The 19,918-nt window shown below is 30.2% G+C and overlaps 2 protein-coding genes across 5 annotated transcripts; both read right to left on the bottom strand.

The window, feature by feature from the left end:
* Positions 1 to 690: 690 nt before the first annotated feature.
* On the bottom strand, positions 691 to 10,134 carry LOC107994438 (hemicentin-2). 3 transcript variants are annotated; one of them, XM_062074925.1, is made up of 16 exons: positions 10,003 to 10,134; positions 6,751 to 6,791; positions 4,965 to 6,370; positions 4,364 to 4,496; positions 4,081 to 4,289; positions 3,885 to 3,995; positions 3,592 to 3,795; positions 3,358 to 3,503; positions 3,129 to 3,279; positions 2,934 to 3,064; positions 2,694 to 2,853; positions 2,237 to 2,533; positions 1,795 to 2,115; positions 1,402 to 1,692; positions 1,230 to 1,339; positions 691 to 1,134 (listed from the first exon to the last, which is right to left on the bottom strand). In XM_062074925.1, the coding sequence occupies exons 3-16, from the start codon at positions 5,134 to 5,136 to the stop codon at positions 1,021 to 1,023; spliced, it is 2,550 nt and encodes an 849-aa protein (XP_061930909.1). In that variant the 5' UTR covers positions 5,137 to 6,370; positions 6,751 to 6,791; positions 10,003 to 10,134; the 3' UTR covers positions 691 to 1,020. The 3 variants fall into 3 exon arrangements, with proteins under 3 accessions (XP_061930909.1, XP_061930908.1, XP_016906851.1); XM_062074924.1 differs by lacking the exon at positions 6,751 to 6,791 and having other exon boundaries at positions 4,965 to 5,388; positions 10,003 to 10,118; XM_017051362.3 differs by lacking the exon at positions 10,003 to 10,134 and having other exon boundaries at positions 4,965 to 6,791.
* On the bottom strand, positions 6,882 to 19,837 carry LOC107993387 (F-box only protein 11). 2 transcript variants are annotated; one of them, XM_062074923.1, is made up of 9 exons: positions 19,701 to 19,837; positions 18,305 to 18,643; positions 17,417 to 18,205; positions 16,480 to 17,332; positions 16,198 to 16,418; positions 15,908 to 16,126; positions 15,615 to 15,822; positions 15,353 to 15,526; positions 6,882 to 10,936 (listed from the first exon to the last, which is right to left on the bottom strand). In XM_062074923.1, the coding sequence occupies exons 1-8, from the start codon at positions 19,795 to 19,797 to the stop codon at positions 15,397 to 15,399; spliced, it is 2,856 nt and encodes a 951-aa protein (XP_061930907.1). In that variant the 5' UTR covers positions 19,798 to 19,837; the 3' UTR covers positions 6,882 to 10,936; positions 15,353 to 15,396. The 2 variants fall into 2 exon arrangements, with proteins under 2 accessions (XP_061930907.1, XP_061930906.1); XM_062074922.1 differs by lacking the exon at positions 6,882 to 10,936 and having other exon boundaries at positions 12,307 to 15,526.
* Between the last annotated feature and the right edge of the window lie 81 nt (positions 19,838 to 19,918).

The following is a 19,918-nucleotide window of genomic DNA, read 5'->3' as shown; positions in this document are numbered from 1 at the left end:
CATGTAAGGTAAAAAATGATATGCGATGGAAATATATGTCCTGAGAAATACGAAGACGAAAAAATTTACGAACAGAGCATTTATGATATTGATCAAGATGAATTTATAAAAAATTTAAAACACGAGAAATGTAAAATAATTCAGTTAGTTCGTCGACAAATACATAAATTTTATGATACTGAAGTAATATTAAATTAAATATTAATGAAAATTCTAGTTTATAATTTTCATTGATGTATCAAAAATGATTAATATAAATTTTTTTTTCAGTTTGAATTATCTTCAATATCAAATGAATGGCAAAAAAAATATACGCAAGAACCAGAATATATATCATATAAGGACATAAGACAAACTACACCGAAAACTTTACTTGTTCCAAAGAGTACGAGAATATCGACTGGTCAAGCATGGTGTTTATGTGCTTTGAAAAGAATTCGAAGAAAAATTTGTATGGTAGTATTAATTGCTGGAATTATTGCATTGATGGCATCAATTTATGGCATTTATTTTCACGCATATCTTTGTAATAATGGGAAATCTTGCGTAACATCACTTCGATACACTCACGTCAAACATGCATTATTTTAAATATGCACGATAAACACAACAAATTAAGATAAATCGTCGGAGAAGACATTGGATATTGTTGTGTTTGCGGGAAATTCTCATCGGAATAAGGAAACCATCTAAGACTTGACACAAAATATATTAAACTTGGAATAATACACCATGTGTAGCATTTAGTTAATATGCAACTAGTCTTGACGTTTCCTAAATTTTGTCAGTTCCATAGATTTTTCAATGATTTGATTTGTAAGCAGTGTAATATGTACGTCGTAATATTCGTACTGTGCCAATCCATCGTGCAATTTACACCAACTCGACAAGAAGACCAGTTGCAATTCATTTGACATTCGTTTTCAATGTCAATATAATTATTCAGTACGATTGTTTTTTAGGCTTTGTAATATCGGTCCTCTTGATATGTTCGGCTCGTTCGTTTTTTAAAGATATTTTTTATACACAACTTTCTGGACCAGGTATAGAGTTGGCAATAATGATCTCTTTCATTAAATTACGATCTGCTTTAAAACTAATAGGTTCCCAAGACTTTGTGAAGAATGGATTTGACTATAATAAAAATTAAAAAAAAAATACATTTACAAAATGTATTAATATTATTATTTATTATTAATAATATAATATAATATTATTTGCATACTTACGCTGCATCTATTACTTTGAAGTCCTTGTTTATGAATATCGTATGGTGCAAATAATGTATCTGGTCGTACAGGTAAAAATAATTGTGATTCACGTTTTATTTTTTCTTGATCTGTAATTCATTATTTTATTTATGCATTATATTATAAACAGAAATAAGAAAAAAATGTTTACCTTGCGGCGATTGTATGATATCTGGCTGATTATTGAGCGCATAATCAGTAACTTGTTTTAATGTATATTCAACGAAATAAGTATGATCTCCGTGTGTGACATCAAGCATGGAATTATTTCTCGAATCTGGAGGTGTAATTATTGGTTGTTTCATATAGGGCTCAATGTGAACCGGAGAAGTAGTACCTCTGCGTCGATACATCATCAACATCACCGACAATACAGTGACACCAAATGCCATCAGACAACCAATAAGAAGCAAAATAAGAGGAACCATACTCACTCCGCTATCTAAAACAAAAATTGCCAATAACAAATATTTAGTATCAAATATCTGATATTATCTTGTTAGAATACATAATCTTAAAATCTTTTTAAATGTTATTCTTATACCTGTATGCTTTTCAGAGTCTCTCAACATAATATCTTCTAATAGACTCACTTCACTTCTTCCTTTTGCATTTACGGCATAAGTAACAAGGTAAAAATGGGTCGCTGGAAGAAGATCTGCTACGGCGATTCTAAATATCGGTACATCTGCGGATACACTTGATGCATTTACTCTTAAATTACCAGTAAGAACTTCGTATGCTTCTAATCGAAATTCTTGTCTTAATCCACCGTCATATCCTGGTACACATTCTACTTCCAAGATTTCAGAACTTTGATTTAGGGATGCTTTTATTGTACAGTTATTCAAAGGATTTGGTTTCACTAGAAATATAAATTCAATTGATCCTTTTTCACATGAAATAAATATTTAATATGATATTTCGTATGTATTTAATAAATTATGAAATTTCACAATATTTCACAAATATATTTCACAAATTACCTGCTGGAATGATTTGATAGATACAAGGTGCTTCTTGCTTTCCTATCGCGTTTCTTCCCCAACACGTTAAAGCTCCATAATCTCTTTCAGAAACTGGAGTATAAATAAGTTCACTAGTTGTTCCATTATTATCATCAAATTTTGCTGGTGCGACTTCGAAATTTTCACCGCTATTGTTGAACTCCCAAACAAATTCTACTTTGTTAGGATCAGCTTCCACTTCGCAACGAACCTTTACTGATTCTTCTAATGATGCTCCAATAACGGATACTTCTTTTGCTTTGCATACAGGTGCAACTAAACAGAGATAAAGAAAATATATTGAAAAATGGAATATAATGGATATAATATATAATAATGAATATATAAAAACAATACATATAATTAGAATATATAGAATATACATATAGATAAATTATTTATTAATTACAATATTTATAATATATTTCATACTTACATTGTACTCTTAAAGTTACTATTGGACTTGTAGTTTCACCTCGATCATTACTTGCAAGACATGTATAATTTCCGGCATTATCACGACCTATTTTTTGCAGCACAAGACTCTGGGTACTCATAATTATTCCAGCCGATTGGTTTTGTGTTAATATCATATCCTTGAATTATTTGACAATATTATTAATTATTATGATTAATATTATGACAAATAAATTGATACTAACAATAAGCTACTCACGTTGTGTCTCCACGTAATTTTATGGTGTTCTGGATTAGCCCGAACTTTGCATTCAAAATAAACATCATCACCTTCTTTTATTTTTTCTGCATTTAAAGTACTGCCCAAATGTAATTGTACTTTAGGTGGAACTGTGAAAAGTATACAATTATTATTTGAATATTGTTCTTATAAGGAAATGTTGAAAATACTCACAAACTACATTTAATTGAAAAAAATCTTCTAGATATGCATCTGGCAGTTTTGGATTTTCTCCTCGGCATTTGAGAATCTTTCCATGGTCATCCGGGATCGGTGAAAATATGAGCGTACTTATGACCACCGAAGTATTACCTCCAATGAGTACCTACATAATTGAATCATCCGCGAATGATGATATATGTATATACATCTTACAAATTTGTAGCAAATCATCAATATATACTTTGCCATTGTGATAAATGGCGTTTCCTTCCATCCAAGTAATACGTGCTTGAGGATGCGACCCCGTAGTCTCACATGTGATGGAGTAATCTTTTTCCGTCTCTAGAATCGTTGGTTTCGTTAAAATTTTCACTGATAGTGGTTTCACTGAAATGATAGAATAGAAATGATAAAAAAAATATGTATATATGTGTGTGAAATTAATAATTCGATAATACAAATTTATAATACTTACGATAAACGTCTAAAAGAATGCTTTTCTCTAATGGAGGTATAAGATTTGTGCTCCAGGCTCGACATTTATACGTGGTATTACGATGTTCTCTTCTTAATTGAGGTACTGTTAATTTACTGACAACTAAATTCTTTCCAATTTCTTCTAATTTACTATCCACTTCTTTCTCGTTAACCAACCAACTGACTACCGGTGTTGGTTTGCCTGGATATTTTAAAAAATTCAATTTTTTAAACTTTGTGAAATTTACGCTATTTTGATAATTTTAAATAGTTGAACAAATGAGAAATTACCTCCCCTTACTTCGCAAGATAAACCAAACTCGACACCTACTTGAAATGGTCCTGCGGTATCCCCTATCACTACACCAGAAGTGTCGTAAATTAAAAGTTGATAGGGTGGAACTGAAAATAATTTATAAATAATTAGAAGTCTTTTAAAAATTTCTTATCGGATACTAAATATTTTTTTCAAGATAAAAATTCCTACCTATTACTGTGAGATTCACTTGAAAATTTTTTGTGGGCGAATTTTTAAAATCTACTCTACATCGATAGATTCCTTCATCGTCCAGTTGAACAGCTTCTAGAGAAAGAGTGGCTGGTTTTGTCATGGTGACGAAGTAAGCTCTCGGTCCAACCACAGTGCTATCCGACCAATTCAGAGCTTTGTTAAATGATCTTCCTCGGACGTCAAAACTGTAAAAAAGATATTTATTGTACAAATATTTGTTTTGAGTCGAAACAAATTCAAATTTCGAGATGAATGATACCTGTAGATTGGTTTTACAGCATCGTCGCGAAACCAAAGCACCATGTATACGCGATCTTCACGCGTGGACGGTTCAATGTCACAAGGCAATCTAGCGGTACGTCCAAGAACGGCACTGACTTCAAAAGTTGCGACTAAAAAGAAAAGGAAAAAAATAGAGAATTATACTTGGACAAGTACAAATTCTTTAAAAATATTTATATATAGTAGTTATTTAGAATGAATCTTTCGGTTCTTCATTTACTATTCGTTTCATAATTGATAAATATAAGCAAATAATAAAAATAAATATATCAAATATTTGACTGATCAATCATATATTAAATATATGATCACGTAAAAGCTATTTAAGACGCAGCTAACCTTGAGTATTTGGAACAAATACGAAATGCTTGTATTTCAAATTTTACATAGCTGAATATCTATTTAAGTAGATACAACTTATATTTAGTCAGACACATATCTCTGATAATAAACACATCGATAAATTACATTAATCCCCATTTGAAAGACAAACATTACAGAATTTTATATTTTATTTCCAAATCTTCTTTATGATTTTTATTCTTCGTACAATTTCACCGCAAAGATGATCAACATACCTAAATCATCGTCCTTATCCCAGTTTCCTGTGGCATTCACATACACGACCACGGCGAGTACATAGCCACTGATGATGAGTTTGATCGCGATATCGGCCAGGACCCCTATCGCCATTCCAAGGGGGAATGATCTAAGGGGTAAATTCGGTATATTCACATCCGCTCTTTGCATAATGTCGCCCTGTGCCGGTCTGTCCCGTGGTTCTCCTTTATTATCATTCCACGTCGAGAGGTAGACGGCCTCCTCCCACCTCCTCCGTTTCGTGTGCTATGTCCTCGACAAATGTACGATGCCTCAACTTTCTTCGTTCTTCTCTCTTTCTCTTTCTCTGGAGTAATGATAAAGGGACAGGGCGCAGGACTCGTTCACCGATTAATTCTACTGCTGTAGGAACCTTTCGGTCGAATTTCCTTTGTTCGTTCTCTGTTTAAAGCGTACATCGAGAACGGATCGTTTGTAAATGAAAACTTTCGTGTTAAAAATACGATACAGATATTTGAAGGTTTTTTTTTTTTACGTTATTCTGGTTGACATCATCGTATTCATCTTCATCTTTGTCGAGTCCAGTTGAATAATAAGGAAGCTTTCGTATTTGGATTAATTTGCTTGCATTGATTTGGGAGGTTGGAAAATGTAATTGGAATCAAGTTTGATGTGTCTCGATGGATTGTAGTTTAGTAGGTCGTGTACAAACGTGTTCAAAATTATTGTCGTTTCACGAGTGTTAAAAGTGCCGGCTCTTATTAACCCACAGACGCTTTGTCAATAATGATAACGATTAAAAGGATAATTTTATATTTTCCTTACACCCTCGTTGGACAAAAATCATCATTTTCAAGGATGAATAATATACCTTACAAATTTGACGAGCTTTTACTATGGAAGCTTTTCATCGTACCATGAAGGAACTCATTTCTCTTCTTCTTCGTTTCTCCGTTTATGTCTTTTTGGATTTTGGACAACATCCGTTACCCGATTTTGACCAATTATAAAGGGATGAGATAGAAGAATTTTCACGCGAATTCGTTTACGCGAACACTGTTCTTTTGCACTGTTTCGCGAACTGATTGATTGTCCGTTTCAGAGAACGCGAAAGCTTTCTCGACATTTGGAGGGTTGTTCTCTGGCAGGAAAAGAGAGAGCAAGACAGAGAGCGATAAGAGAGAGAGCCGGTCAGCGGTGCTTTCTCGTAACCGCGTCGTTGCAATGGACACGCTTTGCAGGCGTCGCTAACCCGACGACGATGAGCGCCGATCGATTTTCGTAAAGTCAGTCTGATCTCGCTTCGTGTTTCGACGCTCTCGATTCCTGCACGATATATAGGCCCTATGTATGCTCCGCGCAACGCACACACGCGATGGCTTGCGAATAGCAACGAATCCTCACGACGCGTCACGACCCCTTTCTATATAGACGATACAAAAGCTATGTTCAAGAATGTTCATCGAATTCGGATATACTGTTTAATTATTAAAAACAATCACTTCATAATAATGTCTGTTTTTAATTATTTATTTGGTTTTTTTTTATATAAATGGAAAATAATATTGTAGAGATAAATTGATTGATCAATTGCTTTTTTTTCGAAAGAATTGATGAACAAGAAATAAAATTTATAGAAAATACATAAAGGGTTAATCTTTATTTTTTAACATTATTTTTTACCGAACAAATATGTGGAATAGATAATTTAAGTAGATATTGCTTCGTTTATTTCGAACAATTGACTAGGTTTGTAAGTTTCATGATCGGAATTAAATATGTATTAAAAATAAAATATTTTACCTTTTTTGAACATCCGTGTTTTGTTGCTTGAACTTTAATATCTGCTGAAACATATAAAAAAAAAAAAAAAAAAAAAAAAGATTTCATCCTGTTCGAGGTTCTCTGCGAGTGATCGGAAGTGAGAAACTCTCTCCTGTTAATAATGACATTATATTTGAAATAGTAATGTTTACAACATACAATTGCGACGTTACTACAGTTTTTTTTGTCATTTTTTTCTTCCTTTAAGATAATTGATAATGTTCTCGCAAAAAGAAAAAAAAAAGAACGGTCACACGCATCTCGCTTCGATTCATTCACGGCCATAATGTGTTTTACAGTTGTGTTTCTTCTTTTCCTTTCTCTCCCTCTCTCACGCTCGTTCGATCTTTCTCTCTCTCTCTCACATTCTTTATCTCTTTTGTCGGGGAACGCATGGATTACGCGAGCCCGGATCCACGTCTAATCGCATGTACTAATGTGTCGAAAAATAAACGGCGAAATTGTACAATAAATGGATGTCCGGTGTTTTGTTTTTTTTTTTTCGTTTTTCCAAGTTTCTTTTAAAGGGGATGTGGAGGCAATGGGTAATAGTAACCGAGCCGGAAATTAATTTCATTAGTATATTGTCATATTGGTGTCTGCTTTATGCTCTAAAACGTTCTCCAAAAGATGGGCGAAACCGGCCCATTGGAAATCTCGGGTCACACGGACTACATAACTTTCCTTCTCTTTCTCCCTTTACTTTTTTTTTTCTTCCTTGCGTGTTTTTAGCTGATTGCTTGCTGCTGCTTCGCGCTCGTTTGCCTTAACAATAAGCAATAAGAACACGACATAGCTAGTCGTCGAACGCTACGTGTTCGACCTGCTTTTTTCGTTTTCTTCTTTCTTTTTTTATTCATTCTATGTGGATGTTTTTTTCAGTTTTTCCCCATTTTTTTTATACTTTTTCTTTTCTTTCATTCCTAGCAATTGCTACGAATAGTCTCACCCTCGCTATGTTAAACGTACTGTGACCTATGGACTATGGCACTTGGTGCAACTAGTTCGGATTTCTTGGATACTGCTTATATGTAAGGTACTTAATTATTATCATTATTGTTAGTTATTTATATATATATTTTTTGTATTTATATATATATATTTTTTATATTTATATGTATATATTTATATGACACATGATAATTCGTGCGTTTCACTATAATACACAGGCATGCGCAAGACGATACAGTCAATTTATTTTTTTTGATTTCTGCATTGCGTTGTACCGTTCGAATTAGCAGAATTTTTGTTCAACAAATGTTTTAAATAAAACTATTGAGAAATTTTTGTCTTCTCTTTTTAAATAAATATTAAAGAAATTGATAGTAATAAAAATTCCTATTGATCGTGAAATTTTTCGAGATTAATATACAATTGCAATGTTTAGGTCGGCGTTTTCAAGGGGATAAAAATAATCTTGGCTGCATCACCTTGGACAAGAACGTTGATCGAGTCCAATTATCGAATTAATATCTTTTATATCGGTTTATGGGCTAAGTGGTCTATTATACACTTGAATAATACAGTTGTCGCCGCGCCATCATAGAACGCAGAAAAAGATAAATAGAGTGCAAGTGCGAGTTTTACATTTAAAAAGAAAATGATCGTAAGTGCGTTGTCTTCTTCTCTCCTCATCTCTAGAATTCGAGTCCTCTTTTTGATCGCTAAATTTATTACGTCTATACGCTATACAGTCCGTCGGTTTCGCCTAAGAAAAATAAAAAAATTAAAGAAGAACGATTCTTTTCTATATATAGGCCATTTTTCTCCTGTTTCTTTTTGTTTTAATGATTAAATAATAATCATTAATAATTATTAATCATTTCATATTTCCTTTATGCACCAAAGATAAAATTTATTTTTTCAATTCCTATGCAGACATCTCCCTTTCTTCATTCCTATGTATACATAAGTTCTTTAAATATATTAGTACGTCATTTACCGGTTCTTTGTTTCTCTCTTTTTCATTTTTCATCTTTTAGCGTGTGAAACGGAAAATAATTAAAATAAATCCACACGTATTTAATACTTTTACAATACATATTGTATTGCTTCTTTCATTCTCGATGCGTGGAATCGAGTTGTTTTAATTAAATTTCGATTAATATTTTCCATATACTCATTTCTAAATATATCGACTTCAGTTATTTCCTTTTCCTTTTATATCATTTTATCATCTCATGTATTGCGACGACGTATTATATTCAACGATTTATATCAATCATCTTATATCTAATAAACGCGAATTATATGAAAAAAATTAGTTCATACAAAAAAGTCTCGTCATCTTGCTTGTTTAATATTTTATCCTTTCGGTATTATGAATACCGTATCTATCATTTTTCGTTTTTTTTTGCAGTATTTTTTTTTTATATAACGTTAAAGCGTGGAAATCGAGTTTACTTAGCTAAAAAACAATGACTCGTTTAAACGCGCGTTTTTTTTTCTGTTTTGTCTACTTAGAAAAGTATTTTTAAGGAGCAAAGTTTTTGGCCTTACGGCTAGTATATTGATATTATTATAATTATTATTATGATCGTTTCTTCGAACGATATTATATATACTTAAGTAAGATATTTACGCGTGACGTATTTACAATTGAACTTATTGTACATATTTTCACGATCGCCGTCTCGTGAAAAATAGATGTTTTGTTCTTTTTCACTTACAAAACTCTGACTATCTATCCTGATAACTACTTTTTCTCGCTTACACGTAATACAGCTCTTTTTCTTTTATTTTTCTTTGCCTCTCATGTTATTTCCGGTCGTCTCAATTTAACCTTATCCTTTCAATATAAATCGCGCAAATCGTAAGATTTGCTCTCCTGGGTAAGACACTGTTATTATAATACCATTCCTACTATACAGGATGTCCCAATAAAAATTAACACCTTGATTATCTTTGAAACTATAAAAGAAAAATCAATTTTTAAACACACATATATATATATTCATGTAAAAGAAATATATAAGTAAGTTTATAACGTAACTCTTTTTATATGACTTTGCGTTATAAATACTTATATTTATATTTATTTTGAGAGTCAAAATCAGCCAAAAAAAATATAGGATACCATTAAAAAAACAAAAATCATTTTTCTAAGCAACACTTACAAAAAATCAATATGATTATTATATAATCCTTAAGATATTAAATAATTTTTATTTGAAAAATTTTTCTCTAATAGTTTCTAAGATAAATAATAATAATTAAAGTAATAATTCTTACTTGGACACTCTAATATCGATAAACAGCGAACGTGATCATCGAATCAAAGAATATACAGTTCGTTCGGTTCGGAAGCACTGAACGTCCTATGTATCGAAAACACGGCGATTCATTTCGATCGCAATCGATAACAAGTAGACCCGAGAATACAAAAACGACCAACTTATCGATTATTATTTCCACGTATCGGCGTGTTGTACTATATGAAAATACAATGTAAGGCTGCGTTTATGCGTTTCACGTTTCATGAAATCGCAACTTAACCTCTTGTTTATCGTTTTTTAAACCTTCATCGATTTCAATGTATCAAAGTAATAGTAACAATATTAATAATGTTGTTTAAATTAGCATAATACATTAGCATATACATTAATTGAACTTCGTACTTCATATTTTTTACAAAATTCAAAATATATATTCATTTATATATATATTTTTTAATGGATCATAAAATTTAACTGAAATAAAATTATTGATAATATATAACATAGAGAAGTGAAAAAAAAAAAAAAGATACATTGAATCGATGGAGGTTTAAAGCAATAAAATGATATATATCTGTTAATAAAACTGCGTTTTACTAAAATTCTTTGAATGATATTTGAGCTGCATGAAAAATTCATCTCTTGTCAACTTTCTGTCGACAAGATATTGATACCGATTACATAATATCAGTTAAGATATATCTGTCAAATACCGCTGTATGTATGTATATTATAAGAACTTTTTTAGATGTACGTTTTTTAAGGCCATGGCATCTGTAAATCTTTCTTTGTATTACGTAAAAGTGGGAACTATTTTCAAAAAACTTCGGGATTATTTTAATCTTGCAAAATTGTCTGTTTCTGTCGCTTACGTACTTACAATTCTAATGTATAGTCTTAAACGCAACGTTTCCATCCGTGAAGAAGCATATCATTACGCAATCGTATACCTACGGATATTACAAAGTTTAACAATTTCGTTTTCTTTTTTTTCATAGTCCGTGATAGAATTGCACAAAAAGTTAATAAATATAATTTATATCTGAAAATATAATTTTTTTCCGATATATTGAAAATTTGAAAAAAATAAAATTCAAAAACATTCCTTCTGCTTGGGATTATTAACTTGTGTTTAATTTATAAATTCAAGATTATTGAAACTACTATGCAAAAATCACAAGACAATTATTTTCGAAAAATTTTTATGTAATACCGCAGTAAATATAACAAAATAAAGAGTTAACAAAAATGATCAACAACGATGATAATAAGGATAAGAAAAAAAAAAAAATAAAATAAAAATTACAATTAATAATAATATATTTTTTTATAATAGTATAATTAATATGTTTTATATATATATATTTATATATATAATTAAATTTATATATATATATATAATACGCAAATTAATATTTACAGAATATATTGTGGTATTAATTTTTTTCAGATTTATTTTTCTCACTGGTTCTTTTTTTTTCTTTCTTTCTTACTTCTCTTCTTTTATTTTTGCAGTTTCATTTATTTATAAATGAATTCTATGTATAGCTATGTATAGCTAAATAATTCTATGTATAGCTTCCTCTCTAACGCAAAAACGAAACCGAGAGAACTATGGCAACTAATGTAATTAATGGCAAGTTTTCTGCTGTTCGAAAAATCAAAGTATATATAACGTTTCGGTGGACAGTACATATGGAATGAAACGATCAGAAAAAAAATAGAGACGTTATGACATAATATCAAACGAATAAAAAGAAATGATAAAAAAATAAAAAAGAATTGAAGAAAACAAGATTTGATAAATAAAATGCAATTAATGTAAGACTTAACAAGAATTAAAAACACTTTACATTCATAATAATTTGACAAACAAATATATCAAATAATATACAATGATGAATGAATGAAACGAAATTTTAAAAAATAATACAAATTATATAATTAAATAAGAAATATCATATCTTTTTGCAGTATATAACTACTGATACTGAGGTTTTTACTTCCTTTATATGAATAGGGATATATTCACAGGAAAAATTTTGTCACGTGTCAATTTTAATTTTTAAGCTTTAAATGCTTTATCAAACGCGTATTTGTATACACATTTATTTAATTTATTATTCTTTTCTTCTTTTATGGTTTTTTTATATATTAAAGTTTCACAGTACTTCAATGATTTTATTTTCTCAGATTATGGAATAAATATATTCATCTCAGAAAATTTTCTCTCTCTCTCTCTCTCTCTCTCTTTTTTTTTATATCCAGTGAAGATCAGCTCTTATCACGAAAATTACAATGAATTCAAACATAACAGAGATTTCTATTGCTGATTTTAAAGCTTATATTCTAAAATACATCCAACAACGAGAAACAGAAGAAACATTTGAATCGTGCTGCAGCCAAATAGTGAATCGTTCGTTTCAATTGCTTATCTTTTTTTTTTCTTTCTTTTTTTTTCTAGAAATTTCATATTTGTATAGAAAGAAAATTTTACATATTTTGTAACATTCATGTTTTTCTTTTCTTTTTAGACTCTTTTCTTTGATATACTTAACAAATATAAAAATCGAAAGATATTCAGTAAAAAATAAAATCATTCACTCAATATTCAAAAATGTATTCGAAATGGCTGCTGCGCAAAACAATGTTTAAGATAATACAATAATACAATAATTCAACATGCTTTGAAACTGTAAGAAGATAGAAAAATCACAGAAAAATTGTTGTTCTTTCTTGGATAATCAAATATATAATGATAATGATATCCATTTGAATCGGCATTTAAAACATTTAACAAAAATCTTAAAGATGTTATTAAATCTTCTTTTATAATTTCATTTTTTTTTAAATACATAAACACATATTTAACATTTCGTAAATAATACTTGAAAGAGAAACAATCAAAATAAATTTTAATAATCATATTACGATATAGAGAGCATACGAAAATGTTTTCTATTTTTTAATATTTACATCAATATTTTCTTTTTTTTTCTTTGCTTTTTTCTTTATTAAGAAATTTATTATTCTTTTTTTATGAAAAATTTTTTCTGTAGTTCTTCTATTCCAAGTTTCAAATTTAATTACAAAAAAAATTTCTTTTTTCATAGATAAGTGTTTTTTAAACAAAACAACAAAGCATAAAAAGTATCACTCAAAAAGAAAAAGAAAAATAAAAAAATTATTTTCTAATGTGCACATATGAAAAATGCCTTTGACATATGTCTTTATATTTTCAGTGCACATAACTTGTTAAACATTATATAGTTACACTATGTATAATATGACACTGCGGTGTATAATACTACAGACCTTAGGTCAGTAAATTCAAAGGCAATTCTCATGTACCATTACCCATTTTCTACCAAATGATATATAAAAGTACTACGTACGATAATGAATACGACTGATTCGTAAAATTTTGTTTGTGCAACAAAATTTTACTATAATTTCAAATATTTCATCTACTTATTTTATATTCATGATTTGCATAAATGGATGTGATTGCGTCTAAAATTATCGCTAATAGGCGCTTTTTGTTCATTTTTTCGTACAAGAGCTAATCGCTCTTAAAATACAATTATATAATATGATTAGAGATTTTATCGCTAACATAATATTAAAAAAATCGAATTATTTTAAAAATTCGAGATTACTTTTTTTAAACTGTTCCTTGGACAGTATATTTTCTTTTTTTTTTTTACTTCTCTTCGTAGATTTTTCGTTTTCTTCTCTCTCACTAGTATTATACACCAACGTACATTACGTAAATATTTTTTAAATATTTTATTTTGTCTTATTATGCACTTTCCCCATGCATTAGAACCATCACTATTCACAATATGGATAGTAGAATTGAAGAATTGTATATGTGTATTATGAGGTACACTTACGTTGCAAAAAAAATTCTTAGAATTGTACAGATGCTTCAATTTCATTTTGATTATTCCAGTTGTGAATTTTACATATCACATTTTTTAGACATCCGTTCCAATATGTCGTCATGGATTTTCATTTCGCTCGTGCTCACTTCCTATTTTTTGTAATTTATACCACAGATTTATCAACGTCGCACTTGAGCTATCATTTATTATGACTGCTGCTAATTGCTCTTCCAACTTTTGTCTTAAACTGACTTGATTACCTACAATTCCATTGGTATGAATACACAATATGCACTTCCTCATGTTTTTTTTACCTTAATGCACCAATGTATAAGTTTCATTCGAGTATGAGTGAAAATTTTTTTAATGTGTCTTTCTCACAATTTATATGTCGATGTTTTCGTTCGAGTAATAAGTCATTTATTTAATGTTACTGTCTATTCGCGTTTATTAACGATACGATTATACACAATTTACATCCGCGACACTGTGTTTCATTATAAGCTTAGAGAATTGTTTTTTTTTATCAATGCTGTTGCATTGCACAATTTTTTTTTATTATTTAAACAGTTTTTTTTAAATATCGTCACGATCATTACGTGTCCTTTTTTTATTGACGTATACACATACGTTATTTTTTTATTTCCATCTTTTTACACAGATCCACTGCACTTTTTTTGCTTTATGTTCAAAGTTCAAAGAAACTTAATGAAAAAAAAGTCACAAGAATAGTTTGTGGCATATTTTCGGTCAATTAATATTTAACCGCAATAGTTTGTTTTTATTACACGTTTAAATAAATTTGATGTTATCTAATTAATAGATTTGCTTACATAAGAAATCCATTGTCACTGTTCTTCTTGTTTATCGACGTCTTTTTTTTTCTTTTTCATTGCGGAGTTCTTTATTACGTAATCGCAAGAAATAAAATCTTGACTTTGTGAAATCGCTTTTAACGAAGAACAATAAAAAAGTAAAAGAGAAGAAAACAATTTTCTATTAATTTTCCTTTTAGCAAAATATGTATTATATCAAATAATGTTGAATTATGATATCTGATTGAATTCGAATATCAATTAACATTCATTATATTAAATTCATTCATTTATATTAAAGAATACACCGAAACAGAGAGTATTAATTTTTTTAATAAAAAATATTATTGATAATGATAATAATGACAATGACAACAATGATAATACAGTTCAGTGAACTGTCATTTACAAAAAGTCGAATATAATCTTACAAAATAATGAAAATGATTGTGATAATTTTAATTACCGTGATAATGAAAGTGAAACGAGTAACGACAATGATAATGATAATAGTGATGCAATGAAATTATTGTTAATTGAAGTATGTTAACAATAACGACAGCTTTACAAAATAACAATCACAATTAGAGACACGAAAAAATAAGTGTCATAATAAAGAACTCTGCAACAAATTATTTTCTTGTTTGCAATATGTTGGACTTACAGATTCAATGTCGATTGATTGTTTTATTTAGTTTACGTTAGTTCCTAGTTGACCATAAGTGTATGTGACTCCATTGGTGCCGCACTATCATACAATGTATCTGTATCTTGCGTAGGTTCACCCTGAAGTTGACACTGATTACTTAATGTTCCAGCACCACAGTCACAAAAGAATCTGGAAACGTACATCAATTATCAATTTTTCATATGCAATTTTATAATATAATAATATTATAAAATATTTAATATTATCAATTATTTACCGATCGTGTCTAATGAATTCTACATCGTGTCCAGCATGACAAGTTTTTATACAATTTACGCAAATTGCATTGCGATCTGTTGTATTACATGTTTGACAACGATAAAAATCGTGCATAGGAAAAGAAGTATACGACGAAATTTTATATAAACATTGGCCATTTCCAACTGCTTTTTCAACCGCATCTTGATTATTAAATATTTTATTGCCTAAAAAAAATGATAAAAAAATTATGATATAATTGATTGTCCATTTTTTAAATTGTCATTATAAAAAAAAAAGAAAAAAATAGACCTCTAGTTGTTGGTTGTACTCCGCTTGCTAAACACAGACCACCGAATCTATTGTTAAAAATTTGATTAAATTCTAATGTAGCTGTCGCATTGTTTGTTATTTCAACGCCGGCTGCTAATCCATCAAAAATTCGGTTTCTCCTTAAGACAGGATGCGATTGTGTAGAAATAAGCACACCAGCTTGAGCATTACGAAATATATCATTTTCTTCAAGAACACCTATATTATTAGAAACGAAAAAAAAAATTATTTTTATCATATGTTTACTAAAATTATATAAAATAACTTACCTTTGCCACCATTAAATATACAAATTCCACCATCTCTGCCATCAAATATTTTGTTTCTTTTCAATGTAGGATTACTATCTGTTTTAATCCAAACTCCTGCCATTGCATTATCAAAAATTTCATTTTGTTCCAGTAAGCCTAATCCGCTATTATACACAAGCACACCACCGTTTTGTCCACCCCATATTTTATTTCCACGTATTACTGGATTACTTCCAGTCCTAATATTATAAAATGATTAATATATAAAAATAAAATTTTTTTTATCATATAATATTTTACCTTATTTGTACTCCTGAATACAGATGATTGAAAATATCATTGTCTTCTAATTTTCCATGTCCATTATCATAAAAATAAACTCCAACTTGTTTTCCACTATGGATACGATTTCTTCTTAATACCGGTGTCGATCCTGTGGTTATCCAAACACCTGCTAATGTATTTGCGTATACTTCGTTCTCTTCAATTAAACCTTGTCCTTTTTCATGAACGTATATACCACCATGTTGACCATGATGTATTTTATTATGTCTAACAATAGGATCCGAATTTGTTCTAATCTGTATACCAGCTAAGGCATTACCATAAATATTATTATGTTCGATTAAGCCCCTTCCTTCTCCAAATATATATACTCCTCCTTGATGACCATTATAAATTTCATTTCTGCGAATAGTTGGGTTTGAATTGGAAGTAATCCAAACGCCGGCGAAATTATTCGAATGAATTTTGTTGTCGATAAATTGTCCTAAGCCATTTTCATGGACATATATTCCACCTGTTTGGCCATGGTGTATTTCACAATGCACAACCGTTGGATTAGCACCAGCTTTTACTTCAAAACCTGCTATTCGATTGTTATGAATATCATTAGCTTCGAAATATCCGAGACCATTATCAAACGTAAAGATTCCGACGTCTCTCCCATGATGAATATGATTCCTTCTCATAATTGGATTTGCATAATTTTTCACCCAAATTCCAGCTAATGCATTTCTAGAAATTTCATTATCTTCATAAGTTCCTTGAGCATAATCAGTGACATAAAGTCCAACGTTTTCACAATCCGATATGTCACAATTCTTTACCACAGGATTTGCTCCTACACCCGACACACAAACAGCTGCTCCAACTAAAAATTAGAAAATCAACAATAAATTTAAAAAAGAAACACCTGGAAGTAAAAAAAAATTTTTTTCTCAATAGAATTACTTACCAACACTCGAACTCCTAATTATACAATGATCAACTGTAGGACTGCAATTTTCACCAACTTCTAAACAATAGTGTTTATGATGCGGTACTGTACTAGTAACATCTGGGGTAAATTTTAATGTAAGGTGGCCGGCATAAGCTCGTTTTGCTCCTTCTACAAACATAACTGTAGATTCACTTTCTCTTTCTAATATAACAGATTCTGCAACATTTCCGGGTGCTGCTCCAATTAGTGCAACATCGCTGTCGATTACAAGAAATTCGCCTCTATATATGCCAGCATGTAAGAAAACTAAATGTTGAGGCGCTTCTTCTGTTGTTTGAGAATTATTTCCACAACAATTTCCTTGACCACTTGTAGTCGTGCTATTATTAGTCGAGGAACTGCTATTGCTTCTGAATTCATCTACATAATCTAATGCTCCCTGAACTGTATTAAAGTATGGCAAGTTCCGACCTTTAAACTTCAAATCCTGAAATCCTGGTCTAACATGTACTCCTCTATATAATTGTCTAAAGCTTTCTTTCCATGGATTTGGATAGTCTGATTCATCTGGTGACACAAATTCAAATTTACAAGGTGCAGGATTAAATAGTGGTAAGTCATATTCATAAACTTGCTGGTATAATGACTTCCACAGTTCAGTGTCATTTGCAATAGTTTGAAAACGCTTGCAAACTTGAGAAACTCTACATAAATCCTGTTCCATTAGATAATTAAATATAGTAAGCAATACTTCATCTGGTAATTCATATTGAAGATAATGTGCTGCAGTATTTGTATTTGTACCTGTAAAATAATGAAGGAATTTAAAATTCTTTCTTTTTCATAATAAAAAGATTATTTTCATTAATTTTATATATAATATATATAATAAAATAAATATACCATCTGTGGACAATGAACAAGTCCGTCTGGGTCGTTTTCTTGCTGGTAAAGAGGAAGAACCTAAAGTGGCTCCTATACTACTACCACCCGAAGGAGGTAGGGCAGAGCTAGTACCAGGAGCAGGATCTGGATGAGGTGGACTTTTACGTCTTAAATCATAAGGAGATGAATGAGAATGTGATGGAGAAGGCGATGGTGCTGCAACACCAGAAACACTGGGTGATGATCCTCTTCCACCATTTCCACCCCCACCTCCACCTCCTCCTCCTCCTCCACCACCAACTCCACCACCAGGAGGTATCTGATTTGATGCTGAACATGGCAAATCGCATGGCTCGGCTAAAAAACACAATAATCTTAAATAAAAAGAACTAATAATATTATTAAAAAAATAAATTATCAAAATTATAAATAATTCAAAATAATTTCAATATACATATTTTGTAAATATAATTAATTAATTAATTATTATATTCTAATATTCTATTTTATAAAAATATATTTACTTAAAATGTTTTGATCAAAATTAATCTAAATATATATTTTAACATTTATAAAATATTAATATTTAAATTACTAATCAAATGTCAAGATAAATAATATAATATAGATTTAAGAAACATTTAGGGGATTAAGATAGAAAATAAATATATTTTGAGAAAGTAATATAAAATTTATCACAGATATATATTTCATATTCAATATTGATATATTATTAATTATTAAATTATAATTTTTATAATAGAAATATCATTATTATTTTCAAAAAATATAGCTACATTGATCTACTAATATATTATGAGTTTATAAACTATTTTGAGAAAGTAGAACATTATTCTAATTTAACACAAAATCTGTAGGCAGTGTATAATATCAGAGTCAAAGAGGCATGACTTTCTGTCTTGAAATTACGAAAATATTATTTTTTTAAATCACGCAAGTATCAATTATAAGTTTAACTAAATATCTAATAAATGAAAATTATTAAAAAAAGGGGGTGGGGTAAGAAATAGATTTTGAGTCGACATTCCAGAGTAAAAATTGACAATCGCGAAGTATATGATATCATAATCGATGTCGCCAAAAAAAAGGATTGTGATAAAAGTAGCGAACGTATGTTGATTTTGAGAAACGTCATTGAAGCATCAATTCTACGTTTTTCGGCCATGCCGAGTGTGAGAAAATCGTGTGAAAAGACGTGGGCAGTAGGTTTGACGGAATTGTTTTACAAATTTTGATCAGAAAATAAAAATATAATTAATGAGAAGAATATCATTTAAATGATACCATAGAGAATTGTTAGGATAATTAACTAGGAATATCGAAGTAGGTGAAGGCAAAGAAGAGAGTCGAGACAGGTGAGTAGTGAACCGAGCTCCGGATGCAGGGCTCTTACCCGAGGTTGTTCTCGAAGGAAGAGGAATCCTGTTTGCACCTTTTCTTCGGGATCTTCGCACGTAATTGCGCGACGATGTGAACGACGCACTTGGCATTTTTATCGTGCTTCCCGTAAAATTATGCGAGAAACGGTAAAACAACTAAACACTAAACAATGGCGACACTTCCACCGAGCCCAGCGGCCATCTTCTCATTGACGGTAGGACTGCCGACTAG

Source organism: Apis cerana, linkage group LG5 (assembly GCF_029169275.1).
Source record: "Apis cerana isolate GH-2021 linkage group LG5, AcerK_1.0, whole genome shotgun sequence".
Classification (NCBI taxonomy): domain Eukaryota; kingdom Metazoa; phylum Arthropoda; class Insecta; order Hymenoptera; family Apidae; genus Apis; species Apis cerana.
Note: the sequence above shows the minus strand (reverse complement) of the source record. Positions and strands in the feature narration are given on the sequence as shown.

What these genes read in the sequence shown, in the direction of transcription:
- LOC107994438 (XM_062074925.1), bottom strand. Translation starts at nt 5,136, where the DNA reads ATGCAAAGAGCGGATGTGAATATACCGAATTTACCCCTTAGATCATTC. An exon ending in CCATTTATCACAATGGCAAA is followed by an intron (nt 3,280 to 3,357) that starts GTATATATTGAT and finishes TCAATTATGTAG; the next exon opens with GTACTCATTGGAGGTAATAC. An exon ending in CTATCAAATCATTCCAGCAG is followed by an intron (nt 2,116 to 2,236) that starts GTAATTTGTGAA and finishes TTATATTTCTAG; the next exon opens with TGAAACCAAATCCTTTGAAT.
- LOC107993387 (XM_062074923.1), bottom strand. Translation starts at nt 19,797, where the DNA reads ATGCCAAGTGCGTCGTTCACATCGTCGCGCAATTACGTGCGAAGATCC. An exon ending in TTGTTCATTGTCCACAGATG is followed by an intron (nt 18,206 to 18,304) that starts GTATATTTATTT and finishes ATTATTTTACAG; the next exon opens with GTACAAATACAAATACTGCA. An exon ending in TATATTTAATGGTGGCAAAG is followed by an intron (nt 16,127 to 16,197) that starts GTAAGTTATTTT and finishes CTAATAATATAG; the next exon opens with GTGTTCTTGAAGAAAATGAT.